Source organism: Pelodiscus sinensis, chromosome 3, assembly GCF_052426305.1.
Source record: "Pelodiscus sinensis isolate ZL-2025 chromosome 3, ASM5242630v1, whole genome shotgun sequence".
Taxonomy (NCBI): domain Eukaryota; kingdom Metazoa; phylum Chordata; order Testudines; family Trionychidae; genus Pelodiscus; species Pelodiscus sinensis.
Window position 1 is genome coordinate 152,218,740 of NC_143054.1, and position 18,195 is coordinate 152,236,934.

The 18,195-nt window shown below is 38.7% G+C and overlaps 1 protein-coding gene across 1 annotated transcript in view; it reads right to left on the minus strand.

Moving 5' to 3' along the window:
- LOC149525175 (usherin-like) overlaps positions 1-18,195 on the minus strand; it is an 86,483-nt gene that overhangs the window by 63,323 nt on the left and 4,965 nt on the right. The window contains exon 2 of the mRNA XM_089777450.1: positions 13,432-13,786. Within this exon, the coding sequence (XP_089633576.1) occupies positions 13,432-13,786 (355 nt within the window). The remainder of the gene's footprint in view (positions 1-13,431; positions 13,787-18,195) is intronic.

The following is an 18,195-nucleotide window of genomic DNA, read 5'->3' on the forward strand; positions in this document are numbered from 1 at the left end:
GCTATCCCGCATCTTTACAGCAAGGCAATTATTTCAGGCTCGCTATTCTGATGCCCCTGTAAACCTCATTCTATGAGGAGTAAGGGAATTTCAGAATAGCACTTTATTTTGAAAATTGGCACTGTGTAGACAGCACCAAGGCTACATCTAGACTGCAAGCCTCTTTCGAAAAAGAGCGTCTAGACTGCAAGCAGTACTTTCGAAAAAGCAAGCCGCTTTTTCGAAAGAGAGCACCCAGGCAGTCTGGATGCTCTCTTTCGAAGAAGCCCTGTTTGTATTCAAGAATGCCTTTTTTCGAAAGAACACTTTCGAAAAAAGGCGTTCTTCCTCGTGAAATGAGGTTTTCCGCCATTGAAAGAAAAGCCGCGTTCTTTCGATTTAATTTCGAAAGAACACGGCTGTAGTCTAGACGCAGGGGAAGTTTTTTCGAAAAAAGACTACTTTTTTCGAAAAAAACCTCAAGTCTGGACACAGCCCAAATGACAAATAAGCTATTTCAAAATAGCATGAAAATAAGATACACAATTTGCACAGCTCAAGTTACAGTGCAGTGTAGATGAACCCTCTGATTAGCAAATTGGAGAGGGGAGAATGATGCATCTCCTGTTTTTTTATGCAAAATATGCAATCAAGTTCCAGTATCTGTCAAATTAGACTGCAGTCTCTCTCTAGGTCTGATCCAAAATCCATTTAAGTCAGTGGAACTTTTTCCATTGGCTTCATAGAGCTATGGAGCAAGCCTTATGTGCATGGGAGAACAACTGTGAATGTTGCACAGAAATACTGCTGAAGTAAGGATAGCTCTCAATAGGCTTGCCAATTCTTAGTCCAGAAGGGCCCAGATTTTGATCCCGGCTAGAGCAGATGCATTTTGAGGTAAACAAAAGAAAAACCTTCTTCACCACTTTTCATTAGAGAAATGCTGATACACCTGAGGAAGAGAAGGGATGGAAATGTAGCGTAAGGGAACCCATATTTTAAAAAAAGAATCACAGCATTAAGCTGAAGTCTGCTCCCTCCTTTCCTGATAATATCAGATTAAAGCTCTAGAATACAGACAAACAAATCACTTTTTTTTTTTTTTTTGGTTTTTCGCATTGTTCTCTACCCCAATCAGACTACTTAAGACCACTCTGGAGAGCTAATAACTGCGAATGCATAATATAGCGAGAAACTAAAAGCCACCGATGTACAATTCTGTGCTCTGACTTTTAATTCATTGCCAGGTACAATGCCAGGTGTCAGCAATGATCTGCAAATCTCTGCATTGTCTGGGATCATTCTACTTGAGAGTGTGACTTTAAAACTCCTTGACAACCCCTTGAATTGCACCAAGCAGCAAAAGGCTTTAAAGATGATCTATAAATAATCTGTTTGTGAGTGTGGTGTGCATGTGTGCAGAACAGGAAGGGAGCCAGATAACAAAACACTAATAGGTATCATGTATTCTCGTTTCAGGAATTATTTTAAAACCACCTAGACTGCAAGACTCCATTTATCATTGATGTTGCATGTGCCTTGCGGCAGCATGGTCTAGGAGAGAGGCCACTGCACTGAGAATCAGAAGACTGGGGCACAATCCCAGCCATAATCAGTTCTTAGGCAAGTCATTTCATCTCTCTTCCCCCCCCCCCACACACTTTGTTTCCTTTGACTGCTTAGATCATAAAGCTCCTTGGGACAGGACTTTCTCTTAGCATGTGTATGTACAGTGATCAACATCATCTTGTTCGAGGTTTCAAGTTTTTACTTTTGTACAAATAAATAATCATCATCCCATAAAAAGGAGAAATACATCTACAGGTCTGTATAGTCTCACTGATGATATGCATAGACCGAAACAATCTAGGTATAACATTGATATTCATCCAAGCAATATGAGACACAAATTTGACTTGAAAACCCAGACAGACCCACCTTTACTCCCCCTTACAAAAAAAAAAAAAAAAAAAAAAACAGAAACAAAACCCCACCCAAACAACAATTTGGAAATACAGATAGACATAAAATGCCCATTTGGAGAAAATATTTTCCATACTACTCATTATGATTTGTATAAAACTCCTAGTTAAAATTAAAAGTTCTGCAAAGTTGATTTCATTTGTATGAGTGTAAAACAACTTTTTCTATGGGGTAAGAGCACAGAGAAAGCTATCATCAAAAAGACTCATGAACCCACATTTCATTATTTCACTAAGGGTGTGTCTACACAGCAGGGCTTAACTTGAAATAAGCTATGCAAATTGAGCTATGTCAATTGCACAACTTATTTCATAATAGCCTAGTTCAAAATTTGGAGCATCTACACAGCACTTTGAAATGGAGCACTCTTCCTCCAACTTCCCTTACTCCTCGTACAATGAGGTTTACAGGAGTTGGAGTTAGAAGTCCTCAAGCTTGACAGTATTTTGACGCTATTTCAAAATAAATGCCTGCTGTGTAGACATGGACTAACCCTTCTCTCTTGGGCCTTCTGCTTTCTGGCACTACGGAGAATCATCCTCACTAGGATATCTCCCCCAGTTCTCCAGCCTCTGAGCAACCTAGGCAAGATCACTCTCCCTAACACACTAACAGAAAACTGGTTTATTTGAGTAACAGTGAAGGAACATCCTTAAACCTGGTTTCATAGTTAAAATCTACCAATCCATCAATTATGGGATGATGGACAGCAAAACCCAGGTGCTCAACATTTCAATCACTAGTCAGACCTTTTGATATGTTGTTCCAGACATCGACAGGTTTGTAGGCTGAGAGATACAGTTTATGATGGGAGACTCAACAGGTTGGGACTTCCTTGCTTTATAATGTGCCCATCACCACAGTGTTTAAGTACTGAAAAGCCTGGATGCTCAACCACAATCACATTACAGCTATGTGCAGCTGCACACTTGGGCCAGAAACCCTTAGAAGAAGCTCTCATGAGATTTCTACTAATTCATGCCTTCAACTGGGTTGGAAATATAATAAGGATTACATATTTTGGCACTTCCACTTATGGTCCTGGCTTGCACAAGGAAGTTGCAAAGGCAACTGAAAATGAAAAGGAAAATTGTAAAGTGATCTTAATGTTGAGATCAAGTCTGATAAATATCCAGTTCGGGCTTGGTTTCACGTTAGCATGTAGGTTTGACATTCATAAGAAAATGTTTTTCCTCCCATAAAAAGGGTCAACCTAAATGAAAGATGATATTGTCATATAATCACATGACTCCTGAAGGAAAGGATTTAAGAAAAACATCAAATATTACTAGAGATGTGACAAAACTGCAGATGTTGACAACACAGTGTCAGTTGAATAATTTATCAAAATTAGTGAGCTAACCTCCCCTGTGCTTCTTTTTCTCCTGTCTATATAGGACATATGTATGCAATTGGCCAGATCCTGAACGTAACAGAGCTATGCTGACATCCATCAGGAAAGGAAATATCCAATGGAAAAATATCCATATGTTGAATGAAAATTTACATACCAATTAAACTAGAGCTGACCAAACTTGACATTATGAGTATTATTTGCTATGAATGTATATCCTTTATTACTTTATTGTTATGTTAACCCATAATGATTTTCTTGAAGTTTATTCCTTATTTGTATTCACAATACAGTTTGGACAAATGATTTCTAGATAAGATATTATATGTGAATGTTCACTTTAATTATTCACTATTTTATCTCTGTGCTGTCTGACTGTCACAAGGTATCATTTGAGCTCCTGGATTGGATGAATAAATTTTTCTAAAAAATTAATAAAAAATAAGAGAAAAAAGGCACTTTTTATAGGAATTTTAAGATCAATATCCTTGGTGCTAAAAATTGATGAAAGGTTTGGGCTTCTAGAACACGTCCATGAATACCCTGCCATTTTCCAAATATTTGCAAATAAAAAATATGAAGCCACAAATCACAAGAGATCAAAATCAGCTTTTCTACTGCAAAAATATTCAGGGTTTTTTTCTATACAATCAGCTCTCTCTATAGCTCTGTTATAACATGTAGGCACAATTACTCCCATATTATTACATATGCACAATACATCTGTTTTTAAGTTTCCATCAGCGTCTGTGTGAGAAATGGAATAAATAAGAAGCCATGACTTTTCAGACTGGAAAAGTTCCAAAAGGGAAAGGGCTCTTGACATTACAGAGCTAAAGGAGTTTTCAAGACACTTTCTATTTCCATATTTGTTCCTTTGTATGCTAGGTTGCCTGCCATTATGTTTATGTAATTCTGACAGTGTTCTTAATGACACACTAACAGATTGTAAAACACACTGCTGGCATTTACTTGTTTTTTTATATTTTTAAAACAATGTCCTTCATGTAACAGTAGTTAAGCGCGGCAGAAGGACATCATTAGAGCCATGGTTAAACTGTAATTTACACCATTAGGAAGGCAGGAGCAATTTTTATTGCCTGGCAATTTTCTTGCTGAAATATTTGGACCATATGGCTCAATTTGTGTAATAACCTTAATTTCAGCACCCTTCAGGTCTGCCTTCATCTCCTACGAATGGTAAAATGCGGCTTAGCAGAAAAGGCAACGGTCTATAGTTAGAGAGTTGAGATTAATAACATGTCACGTCCTGTTTTTGGTGAAGGAATTCTAACAGCTGCCAGATGGTATCTCTACAAATAACTGTCAGGGGTCTTGATCTAATCAATACAATGTATTAATACATCTCCCTTTGCTGCTTCTCAAGGGGCTAGTGCATAACATCTGGAAAGATTGGGGGGACCGCCAAGTAGAAAGCTGATTCTTTTCAGAATCAAACTGAGCCCAATTAATTTTTCATGTACACTTGATAACTGTTTCATAATGAGCTATGCGACTTGACGGATTTAGGGTTGGCAGTATGGGCTGCCCATGATTCCTACCCCCATTCAGTCCACTTACAGAAACCAACCCATTAATCAAGCTATCTGGCATAAAACTGAAATCTCAGCTCAGCAAGAGATCAATAACCATCCTAAAAAAATCACAGAACCAGGCTCTAGTGGGCACAAGTATCCAGCCATTACATTAGTAATTGCTTCAACAAAAATAAAACTCAGGACCATAATCATCCAATAGGAACTTGTACTATAGAACTCATTGCTTGCTTCCTCTCAAAAAGTAACATTTAAGTCTGTTAAATACTGCCTTCTAGATATGGCTACTATTCAATGTAATTACTATGATAATTGCAATGATATTTGTGTAGTTTTGGACATTAACATGGCACCTTATAAACAGACCACAGCACATTCCCTGCCCCAAAGAGCTTTATATATTTATAAATGAGGACAATACACTAGAGAAATGGAGAGTGTAATGAGATTATACAAGCTCTCGTGGTGTTTTCAGCAAGGACAAAAGGAAGAGAAAGAGGGAGGAAATAAGAGAGCATTATAAGTATTGGGTGAACCCACCCACTCAGCTGTTTGATGAGAGTGACTTTTGGATACTACTGACCTGGATTGGATTAAAATTGGTTCCTTGGAAGTAAAAGACTTAATATCTTTACCAAACCCTTCGTTCACCTAGTGCTCATTTGTTTTTAAACAGATGCAATATTTCTCTTTCTGCAAAATTACATGTTAATTAAAAAAATAATTAGGATACAAAAATACAAGATTAGAATTCCCAGTCATTATGAATACAAGATAATTGGAAATCAGTAAACAGCTTTTGACATTTTCAGATCTGGAACTCCAGTAGCCAAGATATTTCACAGAGCTACATTTTAATAAATGTATCAAACAGAGGTTTTGCAAACACCTGATGTTGTCAAGGTGGAACTTGGGTTAATTTACTTCTAAAAATCTACTCAAATTCAATTATTTTTTTCTATTACCTAAATAACTCTAATTTGAAAAACTTACATATGGACAAGTTAACTGATAAACTTATTTTTCTTCCCCCACTGTACATCTTTTTTGTGTGTGGCTAATTTCAATAGATGTATTTGAGCTCTGTAAGAAAGTCTATTGAACTCTGACTAAGAATTCTTCCTTTAAAATATACTTACCTCCAAAATTTGCCAAACATGACAATGTAACAAATTGGAACATTCCAATAGAATATTGGGATGGAACATTCTTTTATTACATTGTGGACTGACTGTCCCTTAGTAACCATTTATTTTGGTTATAAAACCAATCAGATTTTCAGTCAAATATATTACTAAGCTGACTGATTAGTTTGCTCAAATGCGAGACATATGGAACCACAATAAAGGGTATAAATGTTTCACACACAGAACATGTAAAATACTAGGCCCTTTACAGTATAGGACACAAAAATAAAAGAATATTCTAGAAAATTTCAAATAGGGGTCTAATTTCTTTAAAAAGTACCATATCCTTCATGACAAGGGAAACCTGAGACATCTAATTCTTATTAACCCTTTTAGAAAAGAGAGGTCATGTTACAGAACAGAATGGCCAAAAACAATTCAGACATCAGCAGAAGGATTTCTGAAGAGTTGGTGGTAAGATTAAATTAAAACAAAATAAAAATGTTTTTATGAAATAAAAACTGCCCACAAAGGAGAGTCTCAGGAAAATTATCACTTCCTGTTTTTATCTCTGTTTAAACTAGTCATGTGACACAGACTGGTACAATAAAATATAAGGACTGAATGGCTCAGATGGCTGATCGTGAGATATGAAACTCGTAAACTCTAGATCACCTACCACCCTTAGGTACTTTGAGTCAGAGCGGGGGCTCACTGAAACACTTGCTCAGTTTCTGTATGTGTGTGTCAGTGCCTATCTAAACGCCTAGTCACACAGCTGTTGTGTCGAAGACAACACATTCATATTGCAGAATGTGCGGGTACATTCCTCTTTTCGTGTTATACAAACTTACAAGACTCAGATGGAAAAAAAAGATGAAAAACATTTTCTATTTTGGGGCCTCCCCAGTTCATAGGTAAATAAAACTGAAAAGAATTCCAGTATAGCCCCATTCTGAAATTCTGCAGATAAGCTTTTACATTTTAAAAGCTGAATTACAAGAAATGGTTCATTAGTAAAACAATCACATGTGCTACACATGTGGTGGGTGTGGGTCATTTCATTTGAATTAGAAAGCAAATGTCTCTATACTTGAGAGGTCACTCACTGGATGTTGTAAGTTAAATTCTTTTCACTGTTAGGCATAATTAAAATACTCTAGCAGTGGTTTCAGTAATTTAAACGTTGCAATATTGTTGTAATATTTTTCTAGGCTTCAAGAGTTCACAATTGTTTAGTCCAATCAAATCTAGGAACACTAGAGAAGTTATCACCCATCAAGGTAATTACTTTCAAGTTGAAATAATTACTCCATCAATGTTAATGGTCTTTCAACTTCAATAAAGCACTCACCTGCCGATAATCACTGCTAACCTCTTGCTCTCATGCAATTCCCTCTCTATTTAGTGGGTTATATTACAGCCGTTAGAGTGGTCACTTGTCCTGAACAGCTGCTGAATTTCACTTTGATCGGCTGTGAACCATAAAAAAATTAGTCATCTGTGTATGATTTCCCCCTAACCCATAAGCCCTTGCAGAGCTAAGGATATGATCTCTTGGCTGTAATGGGGCACTTTTCGGGCAGCCATCTTGATTCTAGTGGTAGATTCTTCCCACTTGTTAACAACTGCGCAGCAGTTCAATTAACTTTTGCCCTCCACTGCCATTTACAGCTTTTGGTCTCTGCTAAGTGGCACATATTCTGAATTTATGATATGCGTCAGTATTTCATTTTCCTTCATCCTGTATCCTTAAAACATATCCTTGGTTCCCAAGGCATTTGAATAGATTACGTATTATATGTATAGGAAAACTCTTACTGATATTGTTCTGTTTTTTCCCATCCTTATATTTACAGTGTGTATTTATTCATGCGATAAAATTTGTATACATTATATTGGTACAAATAGTCTGGGAGAACCCTCTCTGTGCAAGTTACATGAAGACAAAATATGCAGATGCAAATCAGAAGCTCTCATCCTACAAAATTCAAGGGGACTACTCACATGATTAAAGTTAAGTGTACGCGTGTTTGCAGGGCCGGGGCCTAAGAAACTAAAAATCTATCAATTACATGAGAATTTCTAGTCTTTTATTCTGTCCTTTGAAATATACATAGTACCCTTAGTTACTCTCTACTGAGGAGCAACTGGTTTAGTACACAAATGTCCGAATCCTGCAATCATAAGCACATTGCTAGAGCCCACGCAGAGTCCAACTGAAGTCAGTGGGGATCTGTGCAGAAACAAGGGACTATACAATCTCAAATAAAGCAGAGTTTGATGGCACATGTCTTCTATACATGTGCAGAGCACCATACTCAACTTCTCTCATTTACTCAGGCCCGCTGACAGTAATTCCTGAATGCAGGCCCTGTGCCTCCTCCCTTGGCTGGAGCCAGAAGCTCTCCCCACCCAGAGAAGCCTTGAGCACCCTCTCCACGCCACCAGACAGTGGACCTTCAGCCCTGGACCAGACTGCTCTGGGCTGATATCCCCTATCCAGGTTCTGGGGTGGCTGAGTAATGAATACCACAGGAACCTTCACAGGGCATATCAAAATCGTCTCCCACCAGTGGAAGCTGAGAGGACTGTGCTGAGGGTGGGGGCAGCGCATGGAGACCCCCACAGGATGTGTGGCCCCAGCAGCTCTGAGTGGAGTTTGGGGTCCTAATTCGAACTACCTACTCCCTGCCACATGTAGCCGCGGGCATGGAGTTCAGACTAAGGGACATTTAAAAATGGCGGTGGCCAGGAAGATGCAAATCAAGCGCGGGATATTTAAATCCTGGGCTTCATTTGCAACTTCGAATGCCTACATTAGCCTCCCTAGTTCAAACTAGGGGGCTAGTGTAAACATACACATGGTGAGCCAGATCTGAAGGCTTGGTGGGCTAGATCTGGCCAATGGGCCATATTTTCCCTGCTCCTATTGCAAGTTTACTCTAAGGACTAAGACTGTCCAGACCAGGGCTCCTGTCCATTTGCCGGATCAGGAAATGTTTGGCTAGTTCAAAACCAGGCTATTCATCCAAAATCCCTTACTCTGTCTGTTGATCCCTGGAGAATCCATTTGAACTATTACATGCAGACCTCCCTAGAGAGTGGTTTCAAAGTAATTGTAACCAGAGGAATCATGCTAACACCAGATGCCTTACAAAATGTACATTTTCAGAACAACACGTACACAATTACATGTCTAATGAATTGTACTTGAGAGATATTTAACCTATTCAATAAAGTTAACTTAATTCAATCATATTTATCTTAATTCCATAAGATTTGTTTAGAATATTACAGAATGTGGTCAGTCTGTCATGCGTAATCTGAGGACATTGTCCTCTACTGGAGAGAATCAAAATTGCTTCACTGTGGATCATATCTCCTATGCTGCTAGCAGCTAATGGGGATTCTTTTTTCGTTCAGGTGGAAGGAGTTAGTGATTTTAGAATGTAGAGATTCAAATTCTAGTCCCATTGGCATCATAAAATTTAAAGTGGTCAGAGAGAATTTTAAGGTTCTAGGCCCCAGATTTGATACATATTAAATTAAATATCCACAACTTTACATGCTATGTTTCAGCGAGGTAGAATAAACCTATGAAGTGTTTTGAAAACCAACAAGGCAAATCTCATTTGGATGTGGAAATGGTTTGAAAAAAATAATCAAGACAAAGGAGCCTGCAGTGGTATTACCAGGCCTCTATTTTTTATTATGCATCACTGTTCCCCATAAAGGCCTTAAATGTATTATTTTGGTCAAACTTAACATGTTTTGGCCATGTCATGTCTCATAGGCAGGGAGCAAAGGTGAGAGTAACAAAAGCATGTCTGAGCATGAACCTTACAAGACTGGCATTTCCTTTCCCCCCCCCCCCCCCCCCCCCCCCCCCCCCCCCCTCATGGAATATTTGAATGTGATAAGAACAGTCTAGCAGATTAAATAAAGGACAGAGCTCATTGCTTGCTCAATACTTGGTCTTGCATTGAAACATGGAAGCTTGTGTGAGAGAATGACTAATGGCTTATCCCATGGGGACCTCCAATAGAAACGCTTTAGGAGATTAAATGATTTAGCCTAGTACCCCTGAAAGCTATATTTTAAAGCTGTGGAAGTTTAATCATTGGAATGCTAGTTCCTTCAATAAAATTACATTTTAATTAAAGTGTCTCATTCACAAAAGCTACAGTTAAGGGTGTATCAGCAATTTCATGATAAAATTCTATTTCCAAGGGCTTGTAACTTTGAAACTTCGTGGCCAGGTTTTCACCTGTTGTAATAATAAACCTACCCTCAGGATAGCTTTGATAACAGGACTCAGCGCATTTGTGTCATTATCTTTGATTCAAGGCTCTAGTGGTTACATTATATTCAGAACACAAAAGGCATGATTCTGGTCTCAGTTACACTGGTATAAATCTGGGCTAATTTCACTGAATACAATGTAGTTGCCCTAATATAAAACAAGCATAGGAGAGAGGAAAATTAAGTGCAGAGATTTATTTCCAAAACGCAGTGTAATATTAACACACAGAAAAGTTTTAAAAAAGTGTAAGTCGCTGTAATCATAGAATCATAGAACTGGAAGAGACCTCAGAAGGTCATCAAGTCCAGCCCCCTGCTCTAGGCAGGACCAATTCCAACTAAATCTTAGCATTTGTCGGCAAATTTTGCATATGCTACTAATGTAATTGTTATTTCAGTTGGTGTTTGGGAGAGAAGAAAAAAGGCATTTTGGAACCAGAAAGATATGAATTCAACCAACAATAGCTGCTAATTTAAAAGGCTTTTACATGATGCTCTTAAAGAAACACACTGTAGATACATTACTTAAAAGGCCATTTTAGAAGATTTGATTATCCACAGTACAACCATCTTGCATGTTTTCTGGTGTTATTGGCATGTCTAGAAGACACAGCAGTGCATGACTGGACAAGAGAATTCTCATTCTCAGCAACATATTGGAGGTTAAAAAGAGCTACTGACATTGCTCCATTTTGAAATTGTAGCCATCACATCACACATCCTGGCTGGGCTTTTCAAATGAACCTAAAGAAATTCGGTGACCAAAATTCATGGAAATTCAATGGAAGGTAGGCTTCTTTGAAAAGTCCCAGACTATACTTTTACAACCCAGATTGCTGTACAATTCTGAAACAATGGATCGCAGTGGACAAAAGCAAACATTCTTGTCATTTAAAGCAGGACCTCATTTTTCACAGTAAGAGGCATTATAAGTCTAATGCTTTAAGAATAAAATAAAATAAAATTAATGGAGATTGCCTATCTCCCAAAATGGACCTTGAAAGGTCATGAAGTGCAGTCCGCTGCCTTCACAGCAGGACCACATACCATTCCTGGCAAATTTTTGCCCCCAATCTCTAAATGGCCTCCACAAGGATTGAACTCACAACTCTGTTTAGCAGGCCAGTGCTCAAACCACTGAGCTATCCCTCCCCTTCTGGGAATGATATAGTGTCTCCCCTTCTGGGAATGATATAAGGCTTTTGGGAATGATAAAGTGCTGCTTTAGAAACATAAACATCTACCTGTAGTATCTTAGATTCCTCAGTGGAGCCCATTCATTTTATGGCAAACGGATTTTTTTTAAGGAAGTTTACTATAAGGCCTTATTATTGAATATTAAATTTCAGCACACCACCATGTACAACTTGATTTATCTGATTATAAATGGCATGTTGAATAATTTCGGGTTTTCAATGTAACTGGACAGTGCTCTTGGAACATGACCACATTTTGGATAAAAGTAATGTCAGAATATCTAAGGTATTCAAGTTTATATTATACTTATGTATTAAATTAAATAATATTTATATTATACCAAGTTTAAATTATACCAGCACAAGAGACTCTTGGAATATCACAAAAGATTGTTTCCAGAAGACTGTCAAATGCAATAGCTTTCTTTATGGAAAGATTTTAAGTGAATAATTAGAGGAGAGAACAAGTCAGTAGTTGCAGACAGCAGTACCAGTTCTGCCACTGACTTATAGTATGATGTTTATAGTAACATTAACCCGTGCCTCAGTTTACCCATAATGGAGATAATAGTACCTCAGTGGGAATTAATTAATGTTTGTAAAGCACTTTGATGTGAACTGAACCATATATGTATTATTATTGTTACATATTTTGTGTGCCGGATTTCAGCAACAAGTAAAAGTTTGTGTGCTTTATTCTGAAGAGTTATGAGGCAAATCTTCATAGATTCTGTAAATAAATCACATATGTAGAACCAACAATAACTTTTATGTCATGCTCAAACCAGCACTGATTTCAGATGAATAAAAACACTAAATCCAAGCGGGATTGATTCTGTTTAACTTGCTATTACCAACTTCTTAAAACAATAAAAGAATAAAAATTAAATTGGATGGCTGTTTAAAATATATGCTTTAGCATAGGCACTGACTCTGTGGGTGCTCTGGGGCTAGAGCCCCTATGGAAAAAAATAGCAGGTTCTTAGGACATACCAGCAGCCACCTCCCACACCTGTGCCTCCTTCCCACCAGGCCCTTTGGGATATGTCTACACAGCAGCATAATTTTGGATTAACTGAGGTTATTCTGAAATAACATAGTGCGCATCTACATTACACACCTTTATTTCGAAATAATATCGAGCTGGAGGACTTCTTACTCCAACTCCTGTAACCCTCATTTCATGAGGAAGTAAGGGAAGTCAAAAGAAGAGTGTTCTTCCTTCAACTTCCTGCTGTGCAGACAGCGCCAACAGCTGAGTTAAGCCGCTTCCACTTCATCTATGTAATTGAGATAGCTGAAGTTGAGTAGCTTAATTTGACTTTAGCCCAGCGTTGTAGATGTTCCTTACTGATCAGCTACTCCCCGTCCCTCCTAATGCCTGCCACCTACCACAGACAGCTCTGAGAAGGAGAGGAAGAAAAGGGATGGGTTGCACTCAGGAAAGGGACAAGGAATTGGGGGAAAGGATGAGACCAAGCACCCACTTGGCCTGGGGGAAGTCAGTGCCTATGTTCTCTAGGAATTATTATGGCAATGTTCCATGGATAGTGTTACACAAGAGGTCAGATTTGATAATCACAATGGTCCTTTCTGCCCTTGAACTCTATGAACAGTTAAATATAATATTTAGAACCACATTTTCAAAGTTAGATACTTAAAGTAAGTATGTGCACACACACACACACACACACACACCCTGCTTAGTGCTCAAAATGAGACATTAGTATCTATATATCAATTATTAGAAATCTGCATGGGTAGCTGTTATGCACACACAGGATATGTATCTGAGTATACATTAGGTGTGCACAGGCTAACTGCAGGGACCCAAGTGGAAAAAAATGACTATCTATACCATTTAAAGTAACACAGGTCAAAACGTAATACAAAACAATCAGACGCTGGTAGTTCTAGTATACAGTTCTTACCGTTACAGTTAATGCTGTAATAGCTGGGATGCTAAATGTTGGATCACTTTGTTTCTCTTGATATACCACACGGTACTGAGAAATAACCCCATTGGGAGATACAGGTTGGGTCCAATTCAGCAGCACGGAGTATGCACTTGTAGCTTGCCCTGCAGGGGCTTTCATGCCCCAAGGTGGAGCTTCCAAAGTTTGTGCTGAACACCACATACTATCCACTGAACCTCTGGAATTTTGAGCCCTGACTTGGTACTCATAGATGGTGAATGGCTGCAATGCATCAGAAGCATCGATAAATTCCAAGGCTCCTTCAGACCAGATGAACAATAGAAGCTCCTCCTGAGTGTTCACTGGACGTCTGAAATTCAAATAAAACCAGTCCATGTCAAACTTACAGTGACTTAAACACAGGAAGATGATGCTGAAGTTCAAGTGCTAAATTCAGACAATAATTGAGAATGATAGGGTATGTCTACACTTGCAGCCTATTTCGGAATAGGGCTGCAAATGTAGGCATTCGGAATTGCAAATCATGCCCGGGATTTAAATATCTCGGGCTTGATTTGCATCTTCCCAGCCGGGCGGCATTTTTTGAAATTTACAAGCCTGGAATAACTGCCCGCGTCTACATGTGGCAGTGAAATGGGCGTTCGAAATAAAGCCCTATTTTGAACTACCTGTTATTCCTCCTGCAATGAAGTTTAACAGGTAGTTCGAAATAGGGCTTTATTTTGAATGCCCGTTTCACTGCTGTGTGTAGACACGGGCAGTTATTCCGGGCTTGTAAATTTCAAAAATGGCACCCAGCCGGGAAGATGCAAATCAAGCGCGGGATATTTAAATCCTGGGCTTGATTTGCAATTCCGAATGCCTACATTTGCAGCCCTATTCTGAAATAGGCTGCAAGTGTAGACATACCCATACAGAGCTTATGTCTGTATATTTTACAGGCAAGGAACTGCCCTCCTTATGTTGTCTTATAAGTCATCAGCCTATGTCAGAAATTGACTACTGAAAACATTTTCAAGGAAAAAGGTAGATATCTAATTTCTCTTTGCCCTTGAGTAGGAGAAAACTGCAAAACCTCAAACAATAGTACTGTAATAGCATTAGCACTGCACATTGTCCTTTATTCTGGAACATTCCAGGCCCAAGGTTTTCAAGACGAGTGCCTAAAACAAGGTCATATTTAGCTACCAAAATGATTTATCTACTTCTCAAGTGTTGCAAAGTCTCTACATTTTTGAAAATGAGGACACTTATGTAGGTACTTAAATCAGGACCTAGGAGTCTAACGCCAACACTCAGTTCTGAAGATTTTGCTCTACTTTATTATTGAAAGCAGTCAGTTCTCTAGTACAGGGGTTCTCAACCTTTTTCTTTCTGAGACTCCCTCCAACATGCTATAAAAACTCCATGTCCACCATTGGCACAACTGTTTTTCTGCATATCTAGTGGATTGAAAGCCAGGGCCAGCATCAGGAGCTAGCAAGCAGAGCAATTGCTTGGGACCCCATGCAATGGCTTGTGTGGGACTTTGGCCTTGTTCTGGGGCCTAATGAGTCTAATGTCAGCCTCACTCTCTGATTCATTTTGGTGGATTCCCTGAAACCTATTTACAGCCTCACAGTTGAGAACCGTGGGCCTAGAACACAAAGGGCAAAATAGACAAACAATTCATTCATATATATATATATATAAACAGTTTTAAAGGATTGTTTATATATAACTGGGGTTTTTTCTACTTTAAATATTTTGAGGCACTTTCCTCAGCTTTAGTGGAGGTCCAAGTGATCGGCTTCTCTTTCACAGTTTGGCCCCACTGGGATGTCAACTTAAATTTGATAGATAAATGTAGGTGATAAGTTCCTGGATGAAGATGTCAAATCACTTATCTTTACTAGGAATAAAAATATTTATCTGGAATGAATCCTGGAGTTTGAAGACTCTGATAAATCTCAGTGAAATTTATATGCTACCTTACAAAGATTTACGTATTTTCCTTACTTTTAACTGAAACCTTTGCCTTCACAATAAATAAAACAATTTTATTCCTGCATGCTAACAAACAAAAAAGCAAATTACATTATCTGTCACAAGTGTCACAAATACAACAAATTCCCAGTAGTGGAATTGGTTTGTCTGGCTACCAGGTGTCACCACAGTTTCACATACACATTGGCTGAAGAACATTTCTTTGGCAAGATAAAAATATGAATTTCAATAATTCTGTCAGTTTTTATTTTGTTAGTCCAACTTTAGCCACTATTTTTAAGGATCCAAAAATCAACAGGACTATTAAAAAAACTAGTAATCTCAGGTGTTTATAATAGTAGACTCCATACATTTTATTTTAAACAAATATAAACATAAATAATGTACATAGGTGTGTGCACATATTTTCACAAGTATATACACAGCTGTATCTGCCCTTAGACATGTACACAAGCACACACCGCTATATTTCTCCCAGTTGCAAGAAACTGAAGAATTCCAGCACACCCTGGGATGTACAACCCCAGAGAAAAGCAGAGTGCATATCTGCGATTCACTCCTCCAGATTGGGGAAGTAAGCAAACCACAAACCATATTGATACTAAAGATTTGGTGATGGTGTTGGGTAAAGAAGAGGAAGATCAGACTCTCTAGCTACCCCTAAAACAACAGAAGTGGGAGCCTTTGATAAGGTGTAAGAGAGTGGACCTATACATTGACCCCTGAACCATATTTCATCATGTGTTCTGCAGCTGAGTACCATGAGTTTGATTTTCATACTTTCTTCCACGTCATATTAAAAACACTTGGAGAATTATCACTCAGCTGTCATTTACTGTGCTTATCAACACGAGGTGGACCTCTACAAATGATGGATGCATACTTTCCCTTTCTCCTCTTCTTTGTGGTTTTCTCACTCCACATTGTAAGGCATATTTCCTTCTTGCTGCGCTTAAGTAGCTACATGACAGGCATCTTAGAAATACCTCAGATAGGTGAGAAGACAAAGAATTTGTCCCCAGGTTTTTGAAGTCAAGTGTAGCAAATCTATGTGTAGTAAGACAAGCTGGGTATCACACTTGCATTATCTTCTTGGATATCACAGCCACCTTCAGGCATGGAACCCAACAGACATCTTTATACAGAACGCCCTGGATCACCACATATTCTGCACCCCAAACTCAACAAGCAATCTGCAAAAGCGATGAGGAGTCCTGTGGCACCCTATAGACCAACTGAAGTGTAGGAGCATAAGCTTTCGTGGGCAAAGACCCACTTCGTCAGATGCAGGTCTATAGGGTGCCACAGGACTCCTCATCGCTTTTGCAGATTCAGAGGCTACCCCTCTGATACTTAACAAGCAATCTGTTACTTATTGTAAGGCACTGTTATCACAGAATGTGTTCTGAGGAGAATGTCCAAGATATACACTTTAACACACTCAAAACCACCGTCACCAAACAAGAACACTCTGCTAGAGAAGTAGATCCCATCCTGAAATGAGACACTCAAATAGCCCAAGAAAACTTGCATGAGTACAGTAAAATATGCTCTGAATGCACCACATACTGATACACCATATGCTGTATCATCAAAGAAATTCAACCTGCAATTGATGGAGCTGCCATTCTGAAATTAATCTTTCCTGAACTTCCTCTTCCCTTCAAACAACTCCCCCAACCTCCCCCAATCTCAACCTTTTCAAGCTCATCATTTGAGGCATGTTGCCACAGACCAGCATACAACAAGGAAAGTGACACCAGGTCCCTCCAAAACAACAGACACAAAGTCTGCAGAATTATCTTCACTGAAAATTCTCTCTCACCAACAGAAGTTGGTCCAATTAAAGACACTGACTCACCCACTTTGTCTCTCTAGTATCCTCAGATCTACATGATTGTAACAGTTCTAGCTGCAGTGTCATGCACACCTTATGTCACAACAATTATAAGTAAATGTGGTCTCCTTCCAATGTATTTAAAAATATTCCTAAATAGAAGTTAAAAAGTGGTGTCATTTCAAATGTAATAAAGTTTTCTTTAATACCTGACATCTGGGCTTGCTTTGTACAGCCATTTAATTAACCATTAAAGCACTTCTTAGAGTTTGCAAATTTATGCTTAGTAGCATTTTAGAAATTCTGTGAGAAACAGCTACTCCAATGGAAAGCTCAGATATGCCACTAACCATAAACTCAGCCGCAAGCAAAGCTGAACACTGTAGTCTGGTTAAGTATTTAGATCTTATTACTACTGAATATTTAATGAATGAAACTTATGGTTAGGTAAATGGTTCCATCTGTGGTGCTAAAACCCAGAACATCTTCATGTATGAATAAACTTTGAACAGAAGTGGGTGAACAGTTTGTAATCATTTCAATCGACTTAAGATTTAAGATTCAACTGCTCATTTAACTGGAAGTGCTTCTTCTGTACAATGAGCTGCACAGAAGAATAACATTTTCAGGAGTTGGAAGCTGTGTCAGACTGCACACACTGATTTGCTGCCTATGCTCAATTTAAAGATGCTCAGAGTTATTTTATAAAGGGCAAATCCAGTACTTAGCTTGTTCCAGGGCTTGCCAGGCCTGAGTGCCAGCACCTCCAGGCTTGGCAAGACATTGCCCCAGCACTTCTGGGCTTGCTGCATCAGTTATAACAGTAATTCATTCCTTGAGCCCTGGCAGGAGTCTGGAGGAGAGAGCATCATGCTGTATGCCATATGACTACACAGCTACTGCAGGTTGGACCTCCCTAGTCCAGCGCCACTAGG